The sequence below is a fragment of the Castor canadensis genome, chromosome 17, assembly GCF_047511655.1.
Source record: "Castor canadensis chromosome 17, mCasCan1.hap1v2, whole genome shotgun sequence".
Classification (NCBI taxonomy): domain Eukaryota; kingdom Metazoa; phylum Chordata; class Mammalia; order Rodentia; family Castoridae; genus Castor; species Castor canadensis.
Genome location: NC_133402.1, coordinates 56,272,642 through 56,295,373, shown reverse-complemented (window position 1 = coordinate 56,295,373; position 22,732 = coordinate 56,272,642). Strand labels below are relative to the sequence as shown.

The 22,732-nt window shown below is 43.9% G+C and overlaps 1 protein-coding gene across 2 annotated transcripts in view; it reads right to left on the bottom strand.

Annotated features, from left to right (window-relative positions):
• Ephb1 (EPH receptor B1) overlaps window positions 1-22,732 on the bottom strand; it is a 440,603-nt gene that overhangs the window by 292,159 nt on the left and 125,712 nt on the right. Inside the window, exon 2 of one of the 2 annotated variants that reach the window (XM_074060049.1) lies at window positions 10,702-10,766. In XM_074060049.1, the coding sequence (XP_073916150.1) occupies window positions 10,702-10,766 (65 nt within the window). Of the gene's footprint in view, window positions 1-10,701; window positions 10,767-22,732 lie in introns of those variants that run through there. The other variant, XM_074060048.1, reaches the window with a different exon arrangement.

Below are 22,732 nucleotides of genomic sequence, written 5' to 3'. Positions count from 1 at the left end.
AAAAAAAAACAAGATTCATTGGTTTTTACACATGCAATGCTTACTGGCCTGTGGCTGGCAAATCTACTCTTTCTCTTTGTAAAACATTGTGATACATTTGCCTCTCCTCATTGCCCACCTGTCCTCTGGTTTTTCAACGGTCTTTGACTGTGAGGTCTCTTCTCACAGTTCTGAAAGGACAGTGGTACAAGAGTAAGCTCTGTGGTCAGGCTTGGAGTCAGTCTCAGTGCCACCCCCACCCAGTCCCGTGATTTTGGATAGTGACTCTTATCTTCAGGGACCATTCTAAAGAATGGCAGAAATTCCATTCACCTTTTTTAGGGTCCTGGGGAAAATTTAATAAGATTGTTCAAGTAATACCCAATGCCCAGTACACAGTTGGTACTTAATAATGAGACTATTAGTAGTAATTAATAATAACATTGCTATTAATAACAAGGTGTACCCTCTGACGTTTATGAAAGAAACACAACCTAACGAAAATGCTAGAACCTTATCTTGTAACTCCAGGGGTCTCCTTCAATCAGTTCCAACCCTTGTCCCATATAAGTTAAACATTTCAAACAAAAGTCAGTTGGGGCAAGCAGTATTGCACCAAGCTTTATAGCTTACCAAAAAAGGTAAACAGAGTTTAATCTTCCTAGCCACTCTGTAAATAAGCTCTTATCTTACCCATGTTATAAAGGCAGAATATGGGCTCAGAGAGATTAAAGAATTTAGCAGAAAGTAGAAATAGTCCCAGGACATCAGATTCCAAATCCTGGGCTCACTCCTTTATAAGTACAGTAGGATTTAGGCAAAATTATTCTAACACTTTGACTGTAAAGAAAGTAAGATGAAAGGCATCATTAGAGCGCTGCTCTGTCTCTGCAGAGACTAAGCTCTTCCTTCCTCATCTTTCTTCTGATGACCTTGACCCTCCCTTAATCTGTTTCCTCCTGTGTATCTCATCTGGGCTTCTTAATTCATCTTCACCTTCCTTCTAAAGTTCTGTCTTCCACAGTAACGTATTTGTCCTTCACCCAAGCTATGGATCTGAGGAGCTGTGAGTTCAGGCTGGTAGGGCTGACCCACCTCTGCTCCATCCTGGTGCCAGTGTCAGGAGCCCTGCTTTCTTCTGCTGCCCTGAAAGTCACTTGCCTTCAACTTGAGACGAGCTGCCATCAGCTGGCAGAGTGGCTCAAGTGGTAGAGGTACTTGCCAGCAAGTGTGAGGCCCCAACTTCAAACCCCAGTACTGCCGAAAGAGAGAGAGAGAAAGAGAGAGACAGAGAGAGAGAAGAGCTGCCATCAGCATTTGGTCTTCAAACCCACATACCAGTTATAGAAAGGTTTCCAGGGTTGGAACAAGGGTCGTAGTAGGGGACCACTTTCCCAGGAAGGTTTTTGAGAAGAGGAAAGGCACCTGTCTGTCTGAGTAAATGGGCTTAAGCCTTTCAGATGCAAGAAAACCACATTTGGCCTGGAAGAAGGATACCCTTGTCCTATCTGTCTGCACCTTGCTCGGTGGGAATGTGGCTACTGTGAGCGACTCACCTCCGGGGACTAGGTTTTTATTGGGACTTCCCTAAGGGGGTGGGGGCGGGAGGGCTTGGGTGACCTCTGGAGTTTGTGAACAAAAATGTCTCTCAGAAATGATTTGCTGATGAGTGACTTGTAAGCAAGACAACTGTATGTCTAATATGAAGGTTCTGATGAACCATCCCAACTTTCAGAGTTCTTTAGTCCTTCGAGCTAGAGAAACACCTCTTTCTCGTCCTCGCTCTCTCCTCTACCCACACAAACATGCACAGAGAGAGAGAGCAAGAGAAAGAGAGCAAGAGAGAGTCATACCCAAGGCCTATCTGCAACCAATGTAATAATGATATACTCCATGACACTGGTCATTTATGCTATTCTTTTTACCTCCCTATTAAATACATACACATACCTCAAAAAAAAGTCTTATCTAAAAGTCCTGTAATAGAATAGCTACAAAGAATGAAGTGGACAGAGTGGTGGCCTTGCTGCTCACCTGTCCCAACTCTCTTCCCATGGGAACCCAGCCAGCACCACCCATCCCCATCCACCTGCCAGTTCTCTTGTGAGCAGAGGCCCGAATCTCCTGGACCTCCTTCCTCCTTTTGGAGGAGGCTTGGCCCTGTGGCTTTCTTCCAGCCACCCCCCCCCCCCATCCATGCCTTTGTCTATCACTGTCTCTGTCAGGCAGGTGATTTTAAACTTCCATTCCTAAAAGACGAATATTATATAAAAAATGTTTTAAGTGCCTCAGGGTGTTTTGCTCCTCGTTGCTTCATAAAAGTGACATTAATAGCCAGGGAAGAGCTCTGCTGAGTGCAATTAGGGAGGATGTTTCAGGTATGAAAGCTGTTTTGAGCCTGCTAATGTTTCCTAATTACAGGCCTTTTGGTAGAGAGAGAAAAAGATGAAGAGTGGGTGGGAGGCCTAGGGTGGGGAGCTCTGACTTATCTCAGTGGTTTACCTGGAGATGGAAGGGGAGGAGAGGGGAGGAAGGAAGGACCAGGGAGGTCAGAGGCTAGCAGCAGGGAGGCAACTGAGAAAGCTGTACTAATTCATGGGTAACAGCTCAGGAAAGGATACTATACGTGGCTGGTACTTTAAGGAAAAAAAAAAAGAAAAAGAAAAAGAAATCTTTTACACACTGAGGCTGAATTCAAGAAGCGCACAGCACCTCACACTGGGAGTTCTTTCTGGACTCCACCTCTGAAAACACCACGGTGGGTAACATCTCATTGGGAAGAACAGAGAAACCTAGTGTCCCCATGGCCTTAGTTTCCTTATCAGTAAAATGGGGCCAAGAGGATTAACGTGTGCCTGACTATAAATCACTTATGACCTGTTAAAGTGTTAAATAGTTATGTTCTTTTTTAATTTAGCATCTGTTCATCTTTCTGGAACCTATATCCTGATTCTGTCCAAGGAATTACTTCCTCTGCCCTTCAATCCCTGAGCTCCCAGCGAGCTGTACTCAACACAGGGTGAACAGAGACAGAGTGTAGGCCAATAAGCACTCTGAACTTTCTGACTGCAGGGTTGCATCAGGGTGTGCATGGGATTCAAACCAAGCCACTCAGGACCAATCCAAGCTAATTCTAGGGCTCCTGCCTGAGTGGCTAGCAGGTATATGGATAGAAGGGTGGAACAGCTAGAGCTACTGCAAACATCTTATACCCAAGGGGAGCCCTAGCATGGCACCAATGTTGCAGGAGAAGAGGGACGAGAAAGGGGTGAGAAGGGAGAAAAAAGAGGCAGAGATGGGGGGAGCTACACTGATCCCACAAATCTGGAATAACCCAAACATGAAGCCACATCAAGCCCTGGACCATCCAATTCCATGAGCCAAGATACTTCCTTCAAGATGGGTTTTGTGCTTTTCTGTCTCTGGCCACCAACTAGCTCTGGCTATTGATGAGAATGACTTCCAGCAGTCAGTCACTAGGTCAAATGCTCCCAAGCCACCACGTAATGTGGCACCAGACTAAAAAGGGATGACCAGCCCCAGCCCCTCTGCCCTCCTGCCCCTAGCAGGTCCCAAAATTCAAATATGTCACATTCCATTCACAAAACCATTTTGTCCACAGCTAATTTCTCTGGGCTCTTCCTAAGGTAGCTCAGGCTTTTCTCTTAATTAGATGATTGAGTCATCAAAGGAAGATGAGGAAACTCAGCCCTCCAGAGGGTTAGTGATGTGCTAGCATTTCCTAAATATCTACCAAGAAAAACATTTACTGGCTGTCCATACTGAGTAGAGGAGGAGACTAGGGTTGCACCTAAATGACAGGTCAAATCACATGACAGGGTGGGGCAGAAATGGATGCGAGTGGTTGGTTCAATGTCAAAGCCTGGGCCTTAATGCTGCTCTGTAACATTCTCACCTATCAGCTCAGATAAATCTTAACTGATTTTGCTCGGCCTTGGATGAGGCGTTATTACAGTGAGTTTCTCTCCTGAGTACGATTACCTTATTCTCATGAAGGGGCCGATAGCAAGGCTGCTTGGAGGATCTGACGGGGATTGAGGTGGTCAGCAAGGGCCTGCCAAGTGGCCCAGATGGCCCACACCTGGCCAACAAGGTAGTGCTGTGCGTGAAGGCCTGAGTGCACCTGTACTCGTGCATCTCGTGTGGGGAGTTAATAATCAGAGATGGACATTCTGGTGACTGTTCTTCCCTTCACAGTGACCTACTCTGGAAGCTCAGCGCTTAGTCCAATAATCTTCCTATCACTGAAAATATTTCCATAACTCATGCCTCCAAGAGAGCCATGAGGTAAAAATTAGCTCATCCAACCTCATCTTTCCAGCCACACCCACATGTACACAGACATAAATACATATATACACACATACATACACAGGCACACAGACAAATACATACAAACACATATAAATGTATATACCTATACATATACATGTACACTCATACATATATACACAAAAATATATACATACACTCATATAGACATCTAGACACACATACATTACACATGTAGATAACTACACATGGGTATATACACACAAAGATATATGCTCTATGGGCTTCCAGACTCCACCTCTTTTCCTTCCTGAGTGACAAGAGAGACTGTGAAAAGTCAGTGCAGGACCCTGTGAGCCATGTGGGAGGGGCATCCAGAAGGGTCTCAGATTGATGAGAACATAAAAGATGCCTGAAGGGCAGAGTGTCAGGGAAGAAGAAGGCAACAGAGAAGAGGTCAGGCAGCATCTGGAAACTGAGGCGGAACATGGAGGAACTGCGCCACCACAAAGGCTGCCATTCAAGTGAACTAAACAGAACTTTCTCAAAAGAAGAAATTCAAATGCCCAAAACACACATGAAAAAATGCTCACCATCTCTAGCAATAAAGGAAATGCAAATTAAAACCACACTAAGATTCCACCTCACCCCTGTTAGAACAGCCATCATCAGCAATACCACCAACAACAGGTGTTGGCGAGGATGCGGGGAAAAAGGAACCCTCCTACACTGTTGGTGGGAATGTAAACTAGTACAACCACTCTGGAAAAAATATGGAGGCTACTTAAAAAGCAAGACATCGATCTACCATTTGATCCGGCAATACCCCTCTTGGGGATATACCCAAAGACTGTGACACAGGTTACTCCAGAGGCAACTGCACACCCATGTTTATTGCGGCACTATTCACAATAGCCAAGTTATGGAAACAGCCAAGATGCCCCACCACTGACGAATGGATTAAGAAAATGTGGTATCTATACACAATGGAATTTTATGCAGCCATGAAGAAGAACAAAATGTTATCATTCGCTGGTAAATGGATGGAATTGGAGAACATCATTCTGAGTGAGGTTAGCCTGGCCCAAAAGACCAAAAGTCATATGTTCTCCCTCATATGTGGACATTAGATCACGGACAAACACAACAAGGGGATTGGACTTTGAGCACATGATAAAAGCTTTAGCACACAAGGGAGGGGTGAGGATAGGTAAGACGCCTAAAAAACTAGCTAGCATTTGTTGCCCTCAACACAGAGAAACTAAAGCAGATACCTTAAAGCAACTGAGGCCAATAGGAAAAGGGGACCAGGAACTAGAGAAAAGGTGAGATCAAAAAGAATTAACCTAGAAGGTAACACCCACGCACAGGAAATCAATGTGAGTCAATGCCCTGTATAGCTATCCTTATCTCAACCAGCAAAACCCCTTGTTCCTTCCTATTATTGCTTATACTCTCTCTACAACAAAATTAGAAATAAGGGCAAAATAGTTTCTGCTGGGTATTGAGGGGGTAGGGGGGAGAGAGGGGGTGGAGTGGGTGGTAAGGGAGGGGGTGGAGAAATGACCCAAGCCTTGTATGCACATATGAATAATAAAAGAAAAGAAAAGAAAAATTAAGGCAAAACTCCTAAAAAAAAAAAACAGAAAAAACAAAGGCTGCCATTTATGGACCACTGCTGTAATCACTCACAGGACCTCTCTGAGCTCTCCACTGCCCAGAGTCCTGAAACATGAAAGGCAGACAGGGCAGGGATGGACCCAGCTGGAAAAGCAGGTCACCAGGAGTCTAGGTGACACACACACATATATACATGTACAATATATATACATATATATATGTATACATATACACATATATGCATATAAATACATACCAAGATGCATATATACACACAATATACATAATACACACGCATACAAATATACATGCATACAGGTATACACACACATACATACATGTACTGCATACACACATACTTACACAGAGCTCACATGTGAGCCCAGCTCACTCATCTTGAGGGCTCACCAGGCCTGGCTCTGGATCCCTTCCCTGTTTTTCTACTATCAGACTCCCTTACTCCTGGTGATGATGACCAGTGTTAAAGTGGTCAACTGCGTGTATCACAGGCTGTGAAGGGCAGCACAGATGGAGATGGAGTCTGGAAGACCATAGAGCAAGCAGTCTTTAAAGACAATAATTCACATACATGTTCACAGGCCACACATCTCACACAGGAACTTACACACAGGAAGGCCATCAGTGGCTCAGGTATAAATAGCAAGTGAGTCCTTTGTTTGATTTGGTCAAGCTCTATCAAACTCAAAGAACTTTGGAAACTGCAGGTGTGTGGCAGTTCACACCTGCAATTCTAGCACTCAGGAAGAGGAGGCAGGAGAGTTCAAGGTCAGTCCAGGCTACATAGTTAGACCCTGTCTCAAAAATAAATAAATAAAAATTTAAAAACAATACAAAAGGATCTTTGGCTGGGATTTCCAAGAAGCAAATTGAATGAATAAGCCTGGCTGTCAGAGGGACCTGGTTTGCCTTTCTAATCCACTGCAGCCAGTGTCTCAAAGTAAGGGGTCCTTATTCTAGGTGTCCTGATCTCTCTTATCATGCTTATCTCAGGAGAGGTGACTCCATTTACATTGCTAATTATGCTCCTTATTGACCACAAATTGGGTATTGAGAGGCCAACCACAAACATTTTATTGACCTACAATGAATCTACAGTGAACATTTCCTAAATTCGGGACCCTGGGTTTGATATTTATGGGAGAAATATCAAGAATGGTCTGGTCCTAACTCATTCAACAAACATCTATTGGAGCCTGTGCCCTGCAGAGCTGGAATTGGCACCAGGGACACAGAGATGAAGCAGACTTGTCCGGCCAGTGCAAGAGACCAACACATCAGCAAAGGTTTTCCTTACAGAGTGATGAGAGGGTCTTTGAGAACTCGGTGTTGAGCCCTTTGAGTCATAGTGAAAGAAGCACCCAGGAAGGTCCCAGGGGAGGTGAGAACAGAGTTGATACCTATGGGGCAGAGTGTCAGGGAGAAAGAAGGGCAAGAGTGGAGAGGGACAGGCAGCATCTGGAAACTGAGGGACCATGCCACCACAGAAGCTGCCATTTATGGAACACTGCTGTGATCACCCACAGGATCTCTCTGAGTTCTCCACTACCCAGAGGTCCTTAAACATGAAGGGCAGGCAGGGTAGGGCTGGATCCTGCCTCAGATGGGAGCCACCAGATCCTCAGTAAGAGTCCTCAGGATGGCCACAGCGGGAGCTTAGCCCTTCCTTGGCATTTGTCACCTTAGAAGTATATTTGTTATCTTCTCTCACTGCTTACCAGGTATAGCACCTGATTTACATTAAGCCTCAGGGCCTTTAAATTAAAGGCAGGGTGCTTAATTATAAAGCAATGTTTTGAATTTGGAATAAATATGTTCTGATTTGACATGTAATATTATGATCACCTTTCCAGGAATATAACTGAAAATGATCTGTGGGCTGTGTGTAGGTGGGAAATCCAACTCCTTCCCTCTCTGTAACAGGCAGTCTCAAGCACAACAGCAAAAGTACCCAGTTAGTTCTGTAAAAGGAAGAGTCCCTCAGCCTCTGTCTGTGGATAGGGCCCACTGTAGTGCCAGCTGGGTTCTGGAAGGATAGTGATGACTATGCTGCATGCATTGAACAAGTTCTTTCCAGATTCCCAGAGCAGTGCCATCTGCCTTCTTCAGCCTAACACAATCATGATGTCCCAACTGTGAGAGACAGTCTGAGGCCTTTGTCCCTTTCTGGGCTGGGATCCTACCCTGTCCTATCTTCTCCCCCACTAAGTCCAGGAAGACGTGGACCCACCCAGCCTCCTGGCTTCTCTAACACCTGAACTCCTTAATGCCAAGTCCACCCACTCTGCTCCATGCAGCCCACACCATGGAGTCCTCATACTTGGTGATAATGGTCAGTCCCTCCTGGCTTCATTCCCCTCCCTGCTGGTTAAATGCCATGACGTAAGATGCCAACAAGCTTTTGCCAATGTCCTAAGCTCCTCAACCCTTCGGTCCCACCATTCTTCCTAGTATAAACATAACTCTAGAAGATTCCACTGCCACACTCCTCCAGGTAGTCAGGCAGCTAAAGGAGGCCCAAAGATGAGACTGTGACAAATGCATGGCTTTCAATTGCAACTTGGCTCCTACTCTCAGCCATATTCCTTTTACTATGCAGAGCCTCTCTCCAGCTCTCAGCAGCAGGTAGTTCAGACCTTCTCTATGCTCCTAAAATCTGCTACTCTAGTCTTCCCAACCCTCACTTTCCAAACTTCAACCCCAGTCTCAGAGAGCAGGTATAAACTTGGGACAACTTCTATTTCATGGCTTTCTTAGCCAAACCTGAGCAGGCTCATCTCTCTAATGGTACCTTTACCCCTGTCTTGCCATTTCAATAGAAAAAGAACCCTCTTCCCCTGAGATACAAATGTGCCCAGTCTCCCTGGTCCTTCATGTTCTGTCTTCCCCCCCTACTGCCCCCCTACACAAACAGCTGTGTCTCTCACTTCATCTCCTATTGACTCAAACTATTCAATCTCTGTTTCCAAGTTTCTTACCCTAGTCCTCTGAAACCATTCATACAGGTTACCAATAGGATCCCTATGGCTAAACACAATAGAAATTCTCAGCACCCAGCACTATTGGCCACTCTTGTTCCTTCTCCCTCCTTGACACATCCTTCCCTTGAAGTCTATGACAGTCTTCCTCTTGGTTTTCTTCCACCTTTCAGGTCACTCCTTCTGGGTCTCCTTTTCAGGCTCTTCTTTCTCTGTATGATACTTCAGACAGAGCTCTCATCTCTTCTTCCACCAGACACTCTCCTGTGGAGACTTCATCCACACCATAGGCTCTAAACCCATTGACATGGAGAAGCCTTCTGATTCTATTGCTGCATAAGTCAAAAGCTAGTATACATCTCCTGTGGGTGCCCCAGAGGCATTTCCAGCTCAACAGATCCACAAGTGAACCTGGCCTCTTCCTACCCAGTGTGCTCCCTTTCTTGTACTCTCCATCTCCAAGAATGGCACCATCATTCACCCAATTTCCCAAGTCAGAAACTTTCAGTAAATATACAATGAGTCAGACAGTGAACCATGTGCAAGTTTCCAATGGTCAACAAATAAATACACCAAGTTCTGCACATGGATCTCATGATATAGCTGAAAGGTAGAAAGGAATGAGATACTAACACATAGTGATGTAAAACTGGCAATGGTGTAGAGTTCTGTTATGAAAATCTCCCTGGCACCAAAAAGACCTGTGATGGAGAGGGTTCAACAAGGTTTGGATGCAAAGGAAGTGTCTCTAAGGATAAGCCAAGTGAGCAAAAGCCTAAAGATGACAGAGGAGTCAAGAATTGCTCCCAAACTCCAGTCTTTACAAGGTACTAATATGAAAGAAGAGCCCAGGTATATGGGTGAGGAAAGAAGGGAGTGAATTCTGCCTGCGCCAACCCGAAATTGCCATGCCAGAGAGAATCTAATGAAAGGTGTGGGAGCCTGAGCCAGGTATACAAACTTAGGAGCCACTAGTGTGTTGGAAAAAATGGAGTCCTTTATCCAGGATGACCCTCCTGCTGGTTGCTTCCAGCAAGCCAGGTGCAGAGTTTTCTTAGGGGACTAGAAGTCCTGTCTGTATATCCCCTCAAGTAGAATGTTGGGAAAAAGGTGGCTGAATCAAGCTGAAAACAAGCGGAGAGGGCAGACAGCTGAGTCAGCTGCCATTTCTAAAAGGCATTACTAGACTTTGAATGTTTCCCTTAAGGAACATCTTCCTTGGGAAAGGACACCAAAAGTTTAAAGAACACAGGTGTTGTGTACAAAAAAGTCAAGGGAAAAAAAGAGCTACATATCACACCTATGCCTTGTGAAAGCACACAAGCATTCAAACAATAATGTAATTTGTAAAAGATAACAAGCTCTTAATATTCAGACAACCTAGAAGATTTGCCACCTCATCAACCATGAATGAGGCCCCCAGTTAGAGTGTGACTAGATCCCTACTTGCTCACAAGTGCCCCTGGCAGAATTTGGAACAGTGCAGAATACGAAGTCTCCACTCTTGTCCCCACTCCCTGTTTTGGGTAACACCAGATCAATCTGGACCTTACTCTCTTATTCCAAGTCACAATATGTGTGCCTGGTGCAGTTCATTTCTGCAAATGCTGGAGTAGGGTGTTCCATATCACCACATTAGGGAGCAGCTCAGGTCTGAGACCCTTGGTCCTGCCTCTCTGTGGATGGTCAGTGAACCAGCCACTCACACCTGTATTCTGCTCCCCATAGACTGGCCCCGGGAAAGCTCTGCCCTAGCCCTTCTATGGGCCCAGAACCACACCACAAGATTGAAGGATGCTGGTCTGACACTCACCCCTGAGGCAGGATTGGCTGTCCATCCCAGCTCTGCAGTAGCTGTCCTGGTGTCCATTAACGTTTCTGCAAATCAAAAAGAAAGCCAGTGATGGATCACAATTACAAGAGAGTGACCATTATTTCATGAAGCTATTCATGACAGTAACTGTAAGTGCTAGAAGGAGCCTGGGGCAACTTCATGCCCAAGCTTCTCCTAGGCCCAAGGCTCAGAGAGAAAAAGGAGTCTGCAAATCACCACAGACTTCAACTCTCCCGACGATAATGGTCTAGCACCCACTCCTCAGTGATCCCAAGCTGCCTACATGGAGTGGAGTCATCTGCCCCACAGCATCATCCTCCAGATCAGACTTGTTCCAGCATCACTCTCCTCTGGGGTTCTTCCTGGGCCATGCTGACCCAGTGGCTAAACAAAAACCAGGTATCTCTGGTATCTTTCACTTCTTTGGTTAAATTTATTCCTAGATGTTTTATTTCTATGCATATTATAAATGGGATTGATTTTACATTCCTTTTTCAGGCATTTTGTTATTGGTGTAAAAAAATGTTACTTTTTTTTGTATGTTGATTTTGTATCTTGCAACATTACTGAATTCATTCATCAGCACTAACAGATTTTTGGTGGCATTTGTAGGATTTTCTATATTTAAGATCATGTCATCTGCAAGTAGGGATAATTTGACTTCTTCCTTTCTGATTTAGGTGCTCTTCATTTTCTTCTCTTGACTAATTGTTCTAAGACTTCCAGTACTATATTGAATAGGAATGATGAAAGTGAACATCCCAGTTTTATTCCAGATCTTAGCAAAAATGCTTTCAGCTATTTCCTCATTTAACATGATACTGGCTGTGGGATTTTCCTGTACAGCCTTTACTGAGTTAAGCTAAGTTTCTTTTGTACCTAATTTCTTAAGTGTTTTTATCATGAGAAGATGTTGAGTTTTCTCAAATGCTTTCTCTTACATCTATTGAGTTTATCATATGTTTTTTGTCCTTCATTCTGTTCATTTGCTGTAGTATATTTATTGATTAACATGTGTTGAACCATTCTTGCATTCCTGGGATAAGTCTCACTTTATCAGAGTGTATAATCTTTTTGATTTGGTCTTGGATGAAATTTGCTAGTATTTTACTGAGAAGTTTTGCATTTATGTTCATTGGATACATATTAGTCTGTACTTTAATATTTGTGTGTTGTTCTTGTCTAAAGCAATGCTGGCTTTGTACAATGAGTTTAGCAGAATTCCTTTTCAATATTCTGGAATAATTTGAAAAGAACTGATATTAGCTCTTCTTTAAACATGTAGAATTCAGCAGTGAATTCATCAGGTCCCAGGCTTTTCTTTGCTGGAAGATTTTTTTTTTATTACTGACTCAGTCTTACAGTTCATTCCTGGTCTGTTCAGGTTTTCTGTGTCTTCATGATTCAATATTTGTAGGTTCTATGTTCCAGAAATTTATGCATTTCTCTTAGGTTTTCCAATTTTTTGGTGTATACTTGTTCATAATAGTCCTAATGATCCTTTATATTTCTGTGGTATCAGTTATATCTCCTTTTGTAGCTCTGATTTGGGTATTTTGGTGTTTTTTTTTTTTCTTGGTTAGCCTGATTGAAATTTTTGTCAGTTTTATTTGTATTTTCAAAAAACCAATTATTCATTTCAGTGATCTTTTGTCTTAGTTTTTAGTCTCTATTTTGTTTCTGCTCTGGTCTTTATTATTTATTTATATTTAATAATTTTGAGATTGATTTGCTTTTTTCTTTTCTAGTTCCTTAAGTTGTACTATTAGCTTGTTTATTTGAAATCCCCTCCTCCTCTTTTCTTGATGTGGTGCTTATTGCTGCAAACTTCCCTCACAGTAATGTTTTTGCACAGGCTTTGCTATGTTGTGTTTCCATTTTCATTTAAGAAAATTTTAAATCTCCCTTTTGATTTCTTCATGGACACTTTGGTAATTCAAGAGCATGTTGTTTAGTTTCTATGCATGTGTACGACTTCTAGAATTCCTCTTGTTGGTGACCTCTAGTTGATTCCATTGTGTTTAGATAAGATACATGATATGATTTTGATTTTAAAAAATTTTTAGACTTGTTTTGAATCCTAACATATGATATATCCTAGGTAATGTTCCATGTGCTAATGAGAAGAATGTCAGGTTCTGCAGTTGTTGGAAGGGATGTTCTGTAAATGTCTGAGAGTCCATTTGGTCTATAGTATAGTTTAAATCTGATAGTTCTTTGTTAATTGTTTTCATCTGAATGATCTATTGATGAAAGTGTGGTGTTGAAGCCCACATTTGTTATTGTATTGGCATCTATGTCTCCTTTTAGTTCTGATAATACATGCTTTATATAATTGGGAGCTCCAGTATTGGGTATGTTTGTGCCAATAACATTTTCTCTTGTTAAACTGATCCTTTTGTCATTATATAATGGTCTTCTTTCTTTTCATAATTTTGACTTAAATTCTCTTTTGTTTTATATAAGTATAGTTACTACTGCTAGCTTTTGGTTTCCAGTTTCCAGGAATACCTTTTCCCAACCCTTCACTTTTACTCCATATGAATCTTTAAGGCTAAAGTAAGTTTTTTTCAGGTAGTATATATTTAAATACTGTTTTTAATCCATTCAGCCACTCTATATCTCTTAATTGGGGGATTTAGTTCATTTATATTCAAGGTTATTAGTGCTAAAAATTTATTCCTATCATTTTATTGATTGCTGAACCACCTACTCCTATAGTACAGCCATGTGGTCTTGGGTGCTGGAGTCACAGTTGCATTGTTGTGACTGTGTGAGACTAGCTGACTTTGTGAGACTTAAGAGTGTGCTGGAATGTTTGTGGGACCTCAGGGATGGGCATATGCAGAGGTTTCTGTCCCCTGGGCTGACACAGATCCAACAGTGATTCCATCCTCAACAAAACACTGCATGGGCCCCCAGAAAGAAGGAGGATTCCTTCTCTAAGGAAAGCCACATCGCAGACTGTAGTAGCTAGGATTTCTTGTATCTCAGGAGATTGGGTCCATTGGGACTGTTCTGTTTACCATTTCCTCTATGAAGTGGAGTTCCCCAGCCAGGGAGGTAGAGTCACATTTGGTGCCTTACTTTGTTCCTCTCTGTATGCTTCCATTCCAGGTCTCCATGTCTTACAGAGCTCCCATCTCTCCCTCAGCATTCACCTTGAAATGCATCCATTCACTTGTTTTGGCTCTTTATGGAAGAGGTAAACCCCAGAAACCTCTATTCAGCCATCTTTAAATCTCCTCAAGAGTACTTTATATATTCTGGGTTCCAGTTCTTTTTCAGATAAACACTTTGTAAGTATTTTCTGGCACTCTGCGACTTGTCTTTTGGTTTTCTTAGCCATGTCTTTCAAAAAGCAGTTTTTAATTGTGACAAAGTCCAATTTTTCAGGTTTTTTTTTTTATAGTTTACTGCCACATCTGAGAACTCTGTTTAGCCTAAGGTTGCAAAGACTTTTCTACTAATATTTTATGATTCATTTTGAGTTAATTTTTGTATAAAACAGAAGGTACAGATGAATGTAGTTTTTAAAACTGTGGGTACCCAGTAGGTTATCTTTTTTTTCCTAAGAGAAAGGGTTTTGTCATGTTGCCCGGGCTGGCCTTAAACTCATGGTCTCAAGTGATTCTCGCCTCAACTTCTTGAGTAGCTTGGACAACAGGTATGTGCTACAGTGCCTGGCAGATGGACACCTTTGAAAATCTACACCATGGTGCCATATACGCTGGTGATACATTCTATTCATCTGGATTCAAGGGAACAGCACAGCACATCCTAGTTTCAAAGGTGCTCCACCTATCTACCACAGGTAGACACAAATAATGTGTTGTCCTGTGTTGTTTTGTCTTGCCTTCCCTCTGTGTCTCCCCACACTCCTACTGCATTCTCTCACCCCATATCAATAGACATTCCACACTCACTGCTTCTGGGAGGAGATGTGAATGCAGAAAGCAGAGTTACAAAGTCTTGGGCCCATTAGGAAACAGAAGGACTCATGGCATAAACCAAAGGTCTGAGGAGAAAGCCACTCTCTAGGCAGGACTAATGGAATGAAAGTAGAAATGACAATGAGGATCTGTGTTGAGAAAAGAGCCTACTAATCTGCTCACTGCCCAATGCTCAGTCCCAGAGAGCTGCCTCCTTCAGAGGAGCAATGGGAGTTAGTCCATGTCACAGGGCCCTGAATATCCAGCATTCCACCAGGTGTGGGAGCAGTGAGTGGTTCCACCAGCAGATGGGACACTGGCAGAGAACAGAGAGTCTGAGGGCCTGAGCAGATCTGATGAAGGGGACACAGGATGACTCAGTGGGACCTGCATGGACTATAAGCAAGGGTAAGGAGGGATACAGGTGTCTCCATGGGCATCAGCAGGGATAGGAGCCAACAAGGCCACAGAGCACCTTCCCCTATAGCCTGACATGGTGCAGCCGGCTGTAACCCAGCTAGCATTTCTGCCTCCAGTGGACTGGAGACACAAACTGGAACCCACCAAGATGCACAGTAAGTAAAGAAAGTTTCATTTTCTTGAACAACTTGAGGCTGGGTTCAGGTCTGGAGCCATCCCCAGTGATATGTAAAGGAACACAAGCCCTGGAGCTTCTACAATTTGTTTTCCCCTCCAACTCTTCTGACAGCTGGGGAGGCTGTTCCCTGCATGGAGCAACCCTGCCTCTCCCCTCGTCTCCACTTCACAGCACTAATAATGATCATAATGACACACCAAATTTACATAATACACTTCTCAGAAGCCACTCCACAGGGCTCCATAGAAACTCATCTCTGTGATTATTGAAATGTCTCTGCCAGGTGGATCTGAAGTAGGGGCAAATGTGCCCATGTGGCAGAATTGGGAACCAAGTCACAGAGATCTGGAGTACTTTCTGTTAAGTCACACAGCTTCTCATCCTGACACAAACAGTCTCAAATCTCAACATAAGGCCCAGTAGGCAGATCTGAGCTTTCAGGGAATCCTGTTGCAGCTCTGGGATGCTGGAAGGAGTGGCAAGTTTTGCTCATAAAGACAAGAAGCCATGAAAGCCCCCAGAATGATACATCTCCCACCCCAATCACAGGATCTTACAGGTGCGTTGAGACACTAGCAGAGGGAGAAATAGTCAAAAATCAAAAATAAGAATCAAGCTTCATCCCCAAACCTTCCAGGGACTTGTTTGTTCTGTTAATTCCATAAATACAATCTAAGACTTCATAATAATAATAGTCATCACCTATTCTAGGGCTATAATTGAACTAGATTCTAAATAATAATTTCCATGCAATCTATCAGACAGAAGTAGCAGCAAGAGGAATCCATTTCTTTCCATCCTGCCCACTGTGGAGACGGGAGACCACAAAAGCATAAACCATCCACTCGACATGATTAAGGGCAGTTTCTTTTCTGGCATGGAAAGCTCCTAATTATGGCATTACACTCTGGTGGGGGCTGAATGAAAGTGATTTGAGGAAGTTTACATCTCCCAGGAGAGGAAGAGAGCACTCATTTGCATTTATAAAGCATATTGAGAGTTCTGGCAGAAAGTTATGGTGGAAGCACAATTAAATATTTACCATCGTTTCTGCTCTCAAACAGTGGCATGGGGACCAGACCAGCTGGAAGGGCATGTGTTGCTGTCAGATCTGAAGATGCCTGCAGGGGACACAGCTCTGGGACCCATGCCCACCACCCAGGCTCTGCCCTCCAGGAGCACTTACTCACCATTCAAGGGGGGTAAAGCCAGGAAACATATGAACAATGTGGAGAGAGCATTGGTGTGGACAGACAAGTCCAGGTCCCACCTCCACCACTTAGTGGAGATGTGACCTTGCTTGTGTCATATAACCTCCCTTGCTTGCTCTGTGACTGTCTGTCTCTCTCTCTAAGAATGGGGCTAGTATGCAGCATTATAGGAAAAGGGGAGGCTGACTGAGAACACTGCAAAGTGTGTAGCATCACTATTATAATAACTTAATGACTCAAGCACGGGTTTCCTGATCCATGAAAACAATCTGATGCCATGGCCCCTATACAATATCTATAAGGTATCTCTAAGATTTTAATAATAGTAACTATCAGTCTACCTTCTTCCTTGTTGAAAAGACCAAGGGAATGATATCCATTATGGATACAGCAATGAATAGGAATTGGTGTGTGCCCTGGAGGAACTCATGGCTTAGTTAAGGAAGGGACAAGTAGCAAAGTGATACCTGGCATTCTATTCTATAGAGCCCATGAGAAGGAGACTGGGAAATGCAAAGGAATGTGCAAAATTCTTCTGTACGTGGAGAAAAAGTGGGTCTGTCTCAACAGGGAGTCATGTGATTCACCAGACTGGGGTGGGCAGTGGTGAAGTGGGAAGAATAGAGCAACTCACCCTCTTGGTACAGATAAGGGAGAGTGACTCCCAGAGCCAACCAGAGGAGGGTCACAGACAGGTTGAGTGGAATGAAGTGGGAGTCATCCCAGACAGACAGGAAGGTGAGAAAGACAGGACAAAGTCAGAAGTGGGGGAGGGAGGTCTCTGGTAAGAGCTGACTTGGCTGGAAAGAACTCAAAAAGGATGGGGTATCTGAAAAGCCTGGCAGAGATCCACTTTCCTTGGGGACATTCTTCTGCAGAGGCTTTGGTGCACCCACCAACCAGTGGGGGCTACCACCTTGGGGTCCAAGTGGTGGGACCAGGTCTGAACTTTCTGTAAAGAATCTTCAGGTAGTTTCCCTTTCTATCTGGATTGACACCTTTGGATATGTTGACATTTGGGGAAAATTAGAAACCTATCATGATGAAAGAGAGATATATAAACCCTCTTTGCATAGCTCAGCCATACATTTTGGAGAGACATTAGACATTCAGATAATTTACAACATTCCTTCTATAGTGGTAACAATATACAACAGAACAGACAGACATATGAAATACCTTCCAGTTGTGCCCTGAGCAGTACCTCACATGTATTTGATAAGGAGAGTCCACAACCTACCAAGCAGGAAAGGACCAGTCATGCCATACAGTCATTGCCCTGCATTGCCCTGCACAGCACACAAGACTCCTGAATCCTGGGAGCTACACCATGGAGTAGTTCAAGAACCAGGCTCCTATCACCTAAATACAAGAAGCTAAGAGTTGGCCCCATTGCAGACATGGTTCAAGCAGCCCAAACTCCTTCCTTTGCAGGGGATTCTTGGAAAGAGGGCCATAAGCTGGTGATAGAAAGAGGTTCAAGTCTCCATTGAACAAAGGTCTTTTAAGCAGCACCTATGGCAGGGTACACTGTGCAGACTCCAAAGATAGAGCAAGAATAGACAGACATGCCAGCCCTCAGTAAGCTTGCAGCCAAGCAGGTAACAGAAATTAATCAAATAACTATGCAGATAAATCTGTAATTCTATCCTCAGGGAATGGCAAGGAGGTAGAATCACAAGCACAGTTGTGAGCATGAATAAAATGACAGGTGCATGAAGCCTGGCAGGTAGCTGGCACATCCTCCCTCCTTTCCCCAGCTTTTGGCTGTTGAGAACACAGAGACCATCACCCACTCTGCACATGCACACATATATGCATACACACGCCCAAAGACTGAGCCCATAGTGGCAGGAATAGGATCTTTATTAGATGGTAATACCCTACGTGCCAACTGCAAATCAAAATCTTACTAAGTGCCATGAGTGAGCACAGCTAAATCCTCTGCCTCTCCCAGGGGTCTCTGTGATGCTCCAGACCTAACCTCCACATGCCCTGCTCACTAAACAAGCCAGCCCTGTTGGCACAGAACTCCTGGATGATGCCCACCTGGCTCTTTTGCTGCCCTTTTGATCCTCAGCCCCTGAACAGGGTCTGAGCCCCAAAGGTGTCTAAGCCCCAGCTTCACAGCAGGCCCAGACCTCCTGTTTGCCACTACAAGCTGGCCTCCCTGTGATCCCAACTCTACCCCTCTGAATTGGCCTCAAGGTACTTGCCTGGACCCAAGAAGGGAGAGGATTTGCTGGCTCTGGGTTTGAGGATGGAGTTGGTTGACTGTGTACTATTAAGTGTACTAGCTAGGCTTAAGGGCTCTTGTTCTGGCATAACTGGCACCTGGGCCCAAAATAGCAGCAAAAAGCAGAAGTAAGCAAGTAAGCTTTCACACCCCATCTCCACTGTGTCCAGCCTATCTAAATCTTCCCACATCAATTCTCTTCCTCTTCCTCCTTCTCTTCTTTCTTTTACTTCTTCAATCTGATCCCTTCCAAATTTTCCTATTACCTTTCCTAGAGTCCAGGTGTGAAACCTCAGAGGCATTTGGTTTTGATTCCTTCCTTTCTCTTAGTCTCTTATCAAATCACTCATCACCTTCCAGTGCTTCTCTCTTAGCGGTATCAGCTATGCATTGCTTTCTGTTCCCAGCAACCTGTCTGGGTCCAGGACTTCAACCATGCACACTGAGACCACAATGACTGGTGTCTCACCAGAAGCACCATCTAAACTGCTCTGTAGGCAGCTGTCAACTTCACTTTCTGCTACCAAAGTAAGTAAGTTCAGCTTTAGGGGAAACAATGTGAATACACCAAACAAAGCTTTATAGAACCTCAGGTTTTCTGATCACCCAGTAATTTTACTCCCAAGAATATGTCCAAAGGAAAAATGGTAGAAGAAGTCCTGTTTCACGAAGATGCTCATTATATCATCACCTGGAATATGAGGAGTGGCACTAGCTCATCCACAAGGGGAAGGAAGAAGCAGAGGATAGACAGCTCACTCACATGCCTAGAGTGCTGTGAAGACATCAAGCACGCAGAATGTGAGCCCTAAAAATACAGCAGGAACCAGAGCTGGGCGTGCCCTACAGATGCAACTCCAGATGGTGTTTCAACTGGGAGACACAGCAGTTCAAGGACAGGGACGAGCAGGGAAGAAGACACAACCTCTGCTGGGATGAGCTTCCTTATTATTAGATTGTTTTACAGTAAATTCAGAGATACAAATTTAATCTATCTTCTAAAATCACCTCTTTTATCATATCTCACCTCCCTATTTTGTGATTTTCAAAGTCTCAAATGTCTGGCCTTTAAGGGTCTCTTGATCCAGACCTCTCCTCCAAAAGGTTCTTCAATTGCCCAGAGCAAACCCTTTTTCTCAGCTCCTCAGTTTTATACATGCAGTTCTTCCTGCTTGGAATGTCCTCCTCCTTCTACCTACTGCTGAAATCTTATGTTTCAAAACCTGCTCTGCAGCTTCCCATAGAGGTCTTCCTTCCTCTGAATAATGCACACTGTCTGAACAGATGGTTTTAGTTACTGGTTTTGGATTATTTGCCTTCAGTACAATCTAAGCAGCTTGATGAATTTTATTTATTTATTTACTTATTTATTTGGTGAGACTGGAGTTTGAACTCAGGACGTCACACTTGCAAAGCAGGTGATCCACTGCTTGAGACACACCTCTAGTCCCCTAAGCACCTTGGGAAGGCAGAGCTGTGACCTCTGTCCCACTCATAAAGGTCAATAAACCCTCAAGACCTGGGTTCAAGTCCCAGCTCAACAACCAATGAGTAAACCAAACCACAGCCAAGTGTCAAGGCCCTCATCTGTAACAAGCAAGTGAGGGTTTCTTTCTTGCATCTGCTCTAAGCCAATGGGGTCATGCCCAGAAAGACTATATGCCTTCTTAAGAACACTAATTTGACTAGCATTTATTTACTATCTTTGCTAAGTGTAAGACACCAGGCAAATGAAGCTATTATTATATGCCTCCATTGATTGATGGGTGGTAATGGCCGGTGAGAAAGAGAAATAAGCATGAGTAAACTGAATGAGCCAACCCAACCCATCTGCTAAATGACTGACTGATTGAATGAGTCTGAACAGGCATTTAAATTATAAACACAAACTGTGAAATTTGCTCTTTTAAAGGACATACAGATTAGTACAGTCCTCCCCACCACGCCCTTCTCCTTCTGTTCCTTTTATGTTCCAAGGTGCAATTAATTATGGTAAATAGAAAGAAGCCGCAGCTTAGATGGGTCACAGCACAGAAATGTGCCTCAAGAGGCTGGGACAGGTTCCAGATCTGGCCTTGGTTCACACATGAGGCATAGCTCATGAGCAAGTGGCAAGGCCCAATCATGGTTCTGATTTCCCTCCCTCCAAGGGGCTCATCCAAGCCAGGCTCCCAGAAAGCAGACCTGAGCACAGGCACAGGGATTATCATGGGTTTGAACTCAGGGCTTTGCTTGAGCCACACCTCCAGCCTGAGCATGGGCACAGGAAAGGTTTGTTCAGTGTGGGGTAGCTGGAAAAGTCTGGGAATAGCCCTCAGAAGGGCTGTATTCTCTGTCCATTCTAGCCTTGAACTTTGATACATGACTTGAGAGTATCCGTCTCCTCTCTGGCTCTAATTCTTAAGCTGGTATCTGAGAAGCAGCACTTTTAAAGGGGACCTCAGGAGCCAGGATAACCCTCTGTTTCCTGAGTCCCAGCTCTGGCTTGGTCCCATGGTGATTTACCAGTGTGTGCACTTGCACTGTGCATGAGCTTTTCACTAATAAAATATGGAGCTGGCTGTAGGAAGCATACCCATTTCCCAAAATGGCTATAACAAAGCACCACAACCTGGCTGACTTAAAACAACAGAAATTCATCATCTTATAGTTCTGAGGGCTAGAAGTCTAAAACCAAGATGTCAGAATGCCATGCTCCCTGTGAAACCTGTTGGGAGAGTCTTTTCTTGATTCTTCTAGCTTCTGGTGGCTTGCTGGTATCTTCAGTGTTTCTTCATTTGCAGTTGAATTAACTCTGGTCTATCTTCATTGTCACCCTGCGTGCCTCTGTCTTCATATGGCATGACCATTTTGTAAGGACACTAGTCATATTAGATTAGCAGTCCACCCTACTGTACTATGACTTTATCTTAACTAATGTCTCTAATAGCCATTTCCACATGAGGTCTCATTGCAAGGTACTTGATGTTAGGAGTTTAACATATCTTTTTCAGGGCACACAATTTATAACAGGAGGGTTGGGATGCTCTGAAATGAGGCTTCTGGATTTCTTCTAATGGATACTTGGGTCCCTTGCTGGGTGCTTGGCAAGATAACTACATAAAAGGTCAAGTGCTTCCTTCAAAGCTACCCATTCTTGCAGACAAGGGATGGTCTCCATTTGTTCCTCCAGACCCACTCTCCACCCTTCTCTACCCTCTCTTTCCTGCAACATAGACCTTTGTAGACTACATCAGCTGGGCCCCCTCAACAACAGGAGCCTAGGGGATACGAGGGGTGACAGGCTGGGTGTACATTCTCATCTCCTTTTTCTGAGCTCCAGGATGGTGACCCTCTCAAACAGTCACAGCCCTTGCCTATTTCTGGTAACATGGCTCCCTCCCCTTCTTCTTTATCCCTAGGGCTGTTAAAAGCTCAGCACTGTTGCTATTTACCAAGTGCCTTGTCATCTTTGTTGCCTTTCTTTAACTCCATGAAAACTTTTGTAAACAGTCGCTTCATTAATCTCCCCCTACCACTCATTTTTGCTAAACCCCTGAGGACACCCAGAGCTTAAATATGTAACCTGTGTTAGGCAGCAACCATACCTCTGTTACCCTCCCAACCAAGTCCAGTACCACTCCACACAGAAGGTAACCACATGCCAGTCTGGCCAAGTCCACACTACACTGGACTTGGAGCAGACACTGGACTTGGAGCAGACAGTCCTTGCAGATAACATGCTATTAACTTGCCTGATGTATTAGACTTATTAATGCCATTCTTTACAAAGAAATGATTTCAATAGTTTTCTCGCTAATATTAGGTGAAGCTCAATGCAGGGCCCTGTTCTCAGGAGACTGTTTTCATGAAAGGCTGGGCCTCACTCTCCTGGTGTCGTCATCCTTAACACAACTCCATGTGGTTCAGTGATGGAGGAGAGGCCCTGTGAAAGTCAGGGTTGACAGATGCCTTTACCACAAAGAAGCTCTGAGCAACCAAGAAAGAACAAAGGAACAAGGAAAACAGAAGACCAAAAGACTTCCATTTAGGA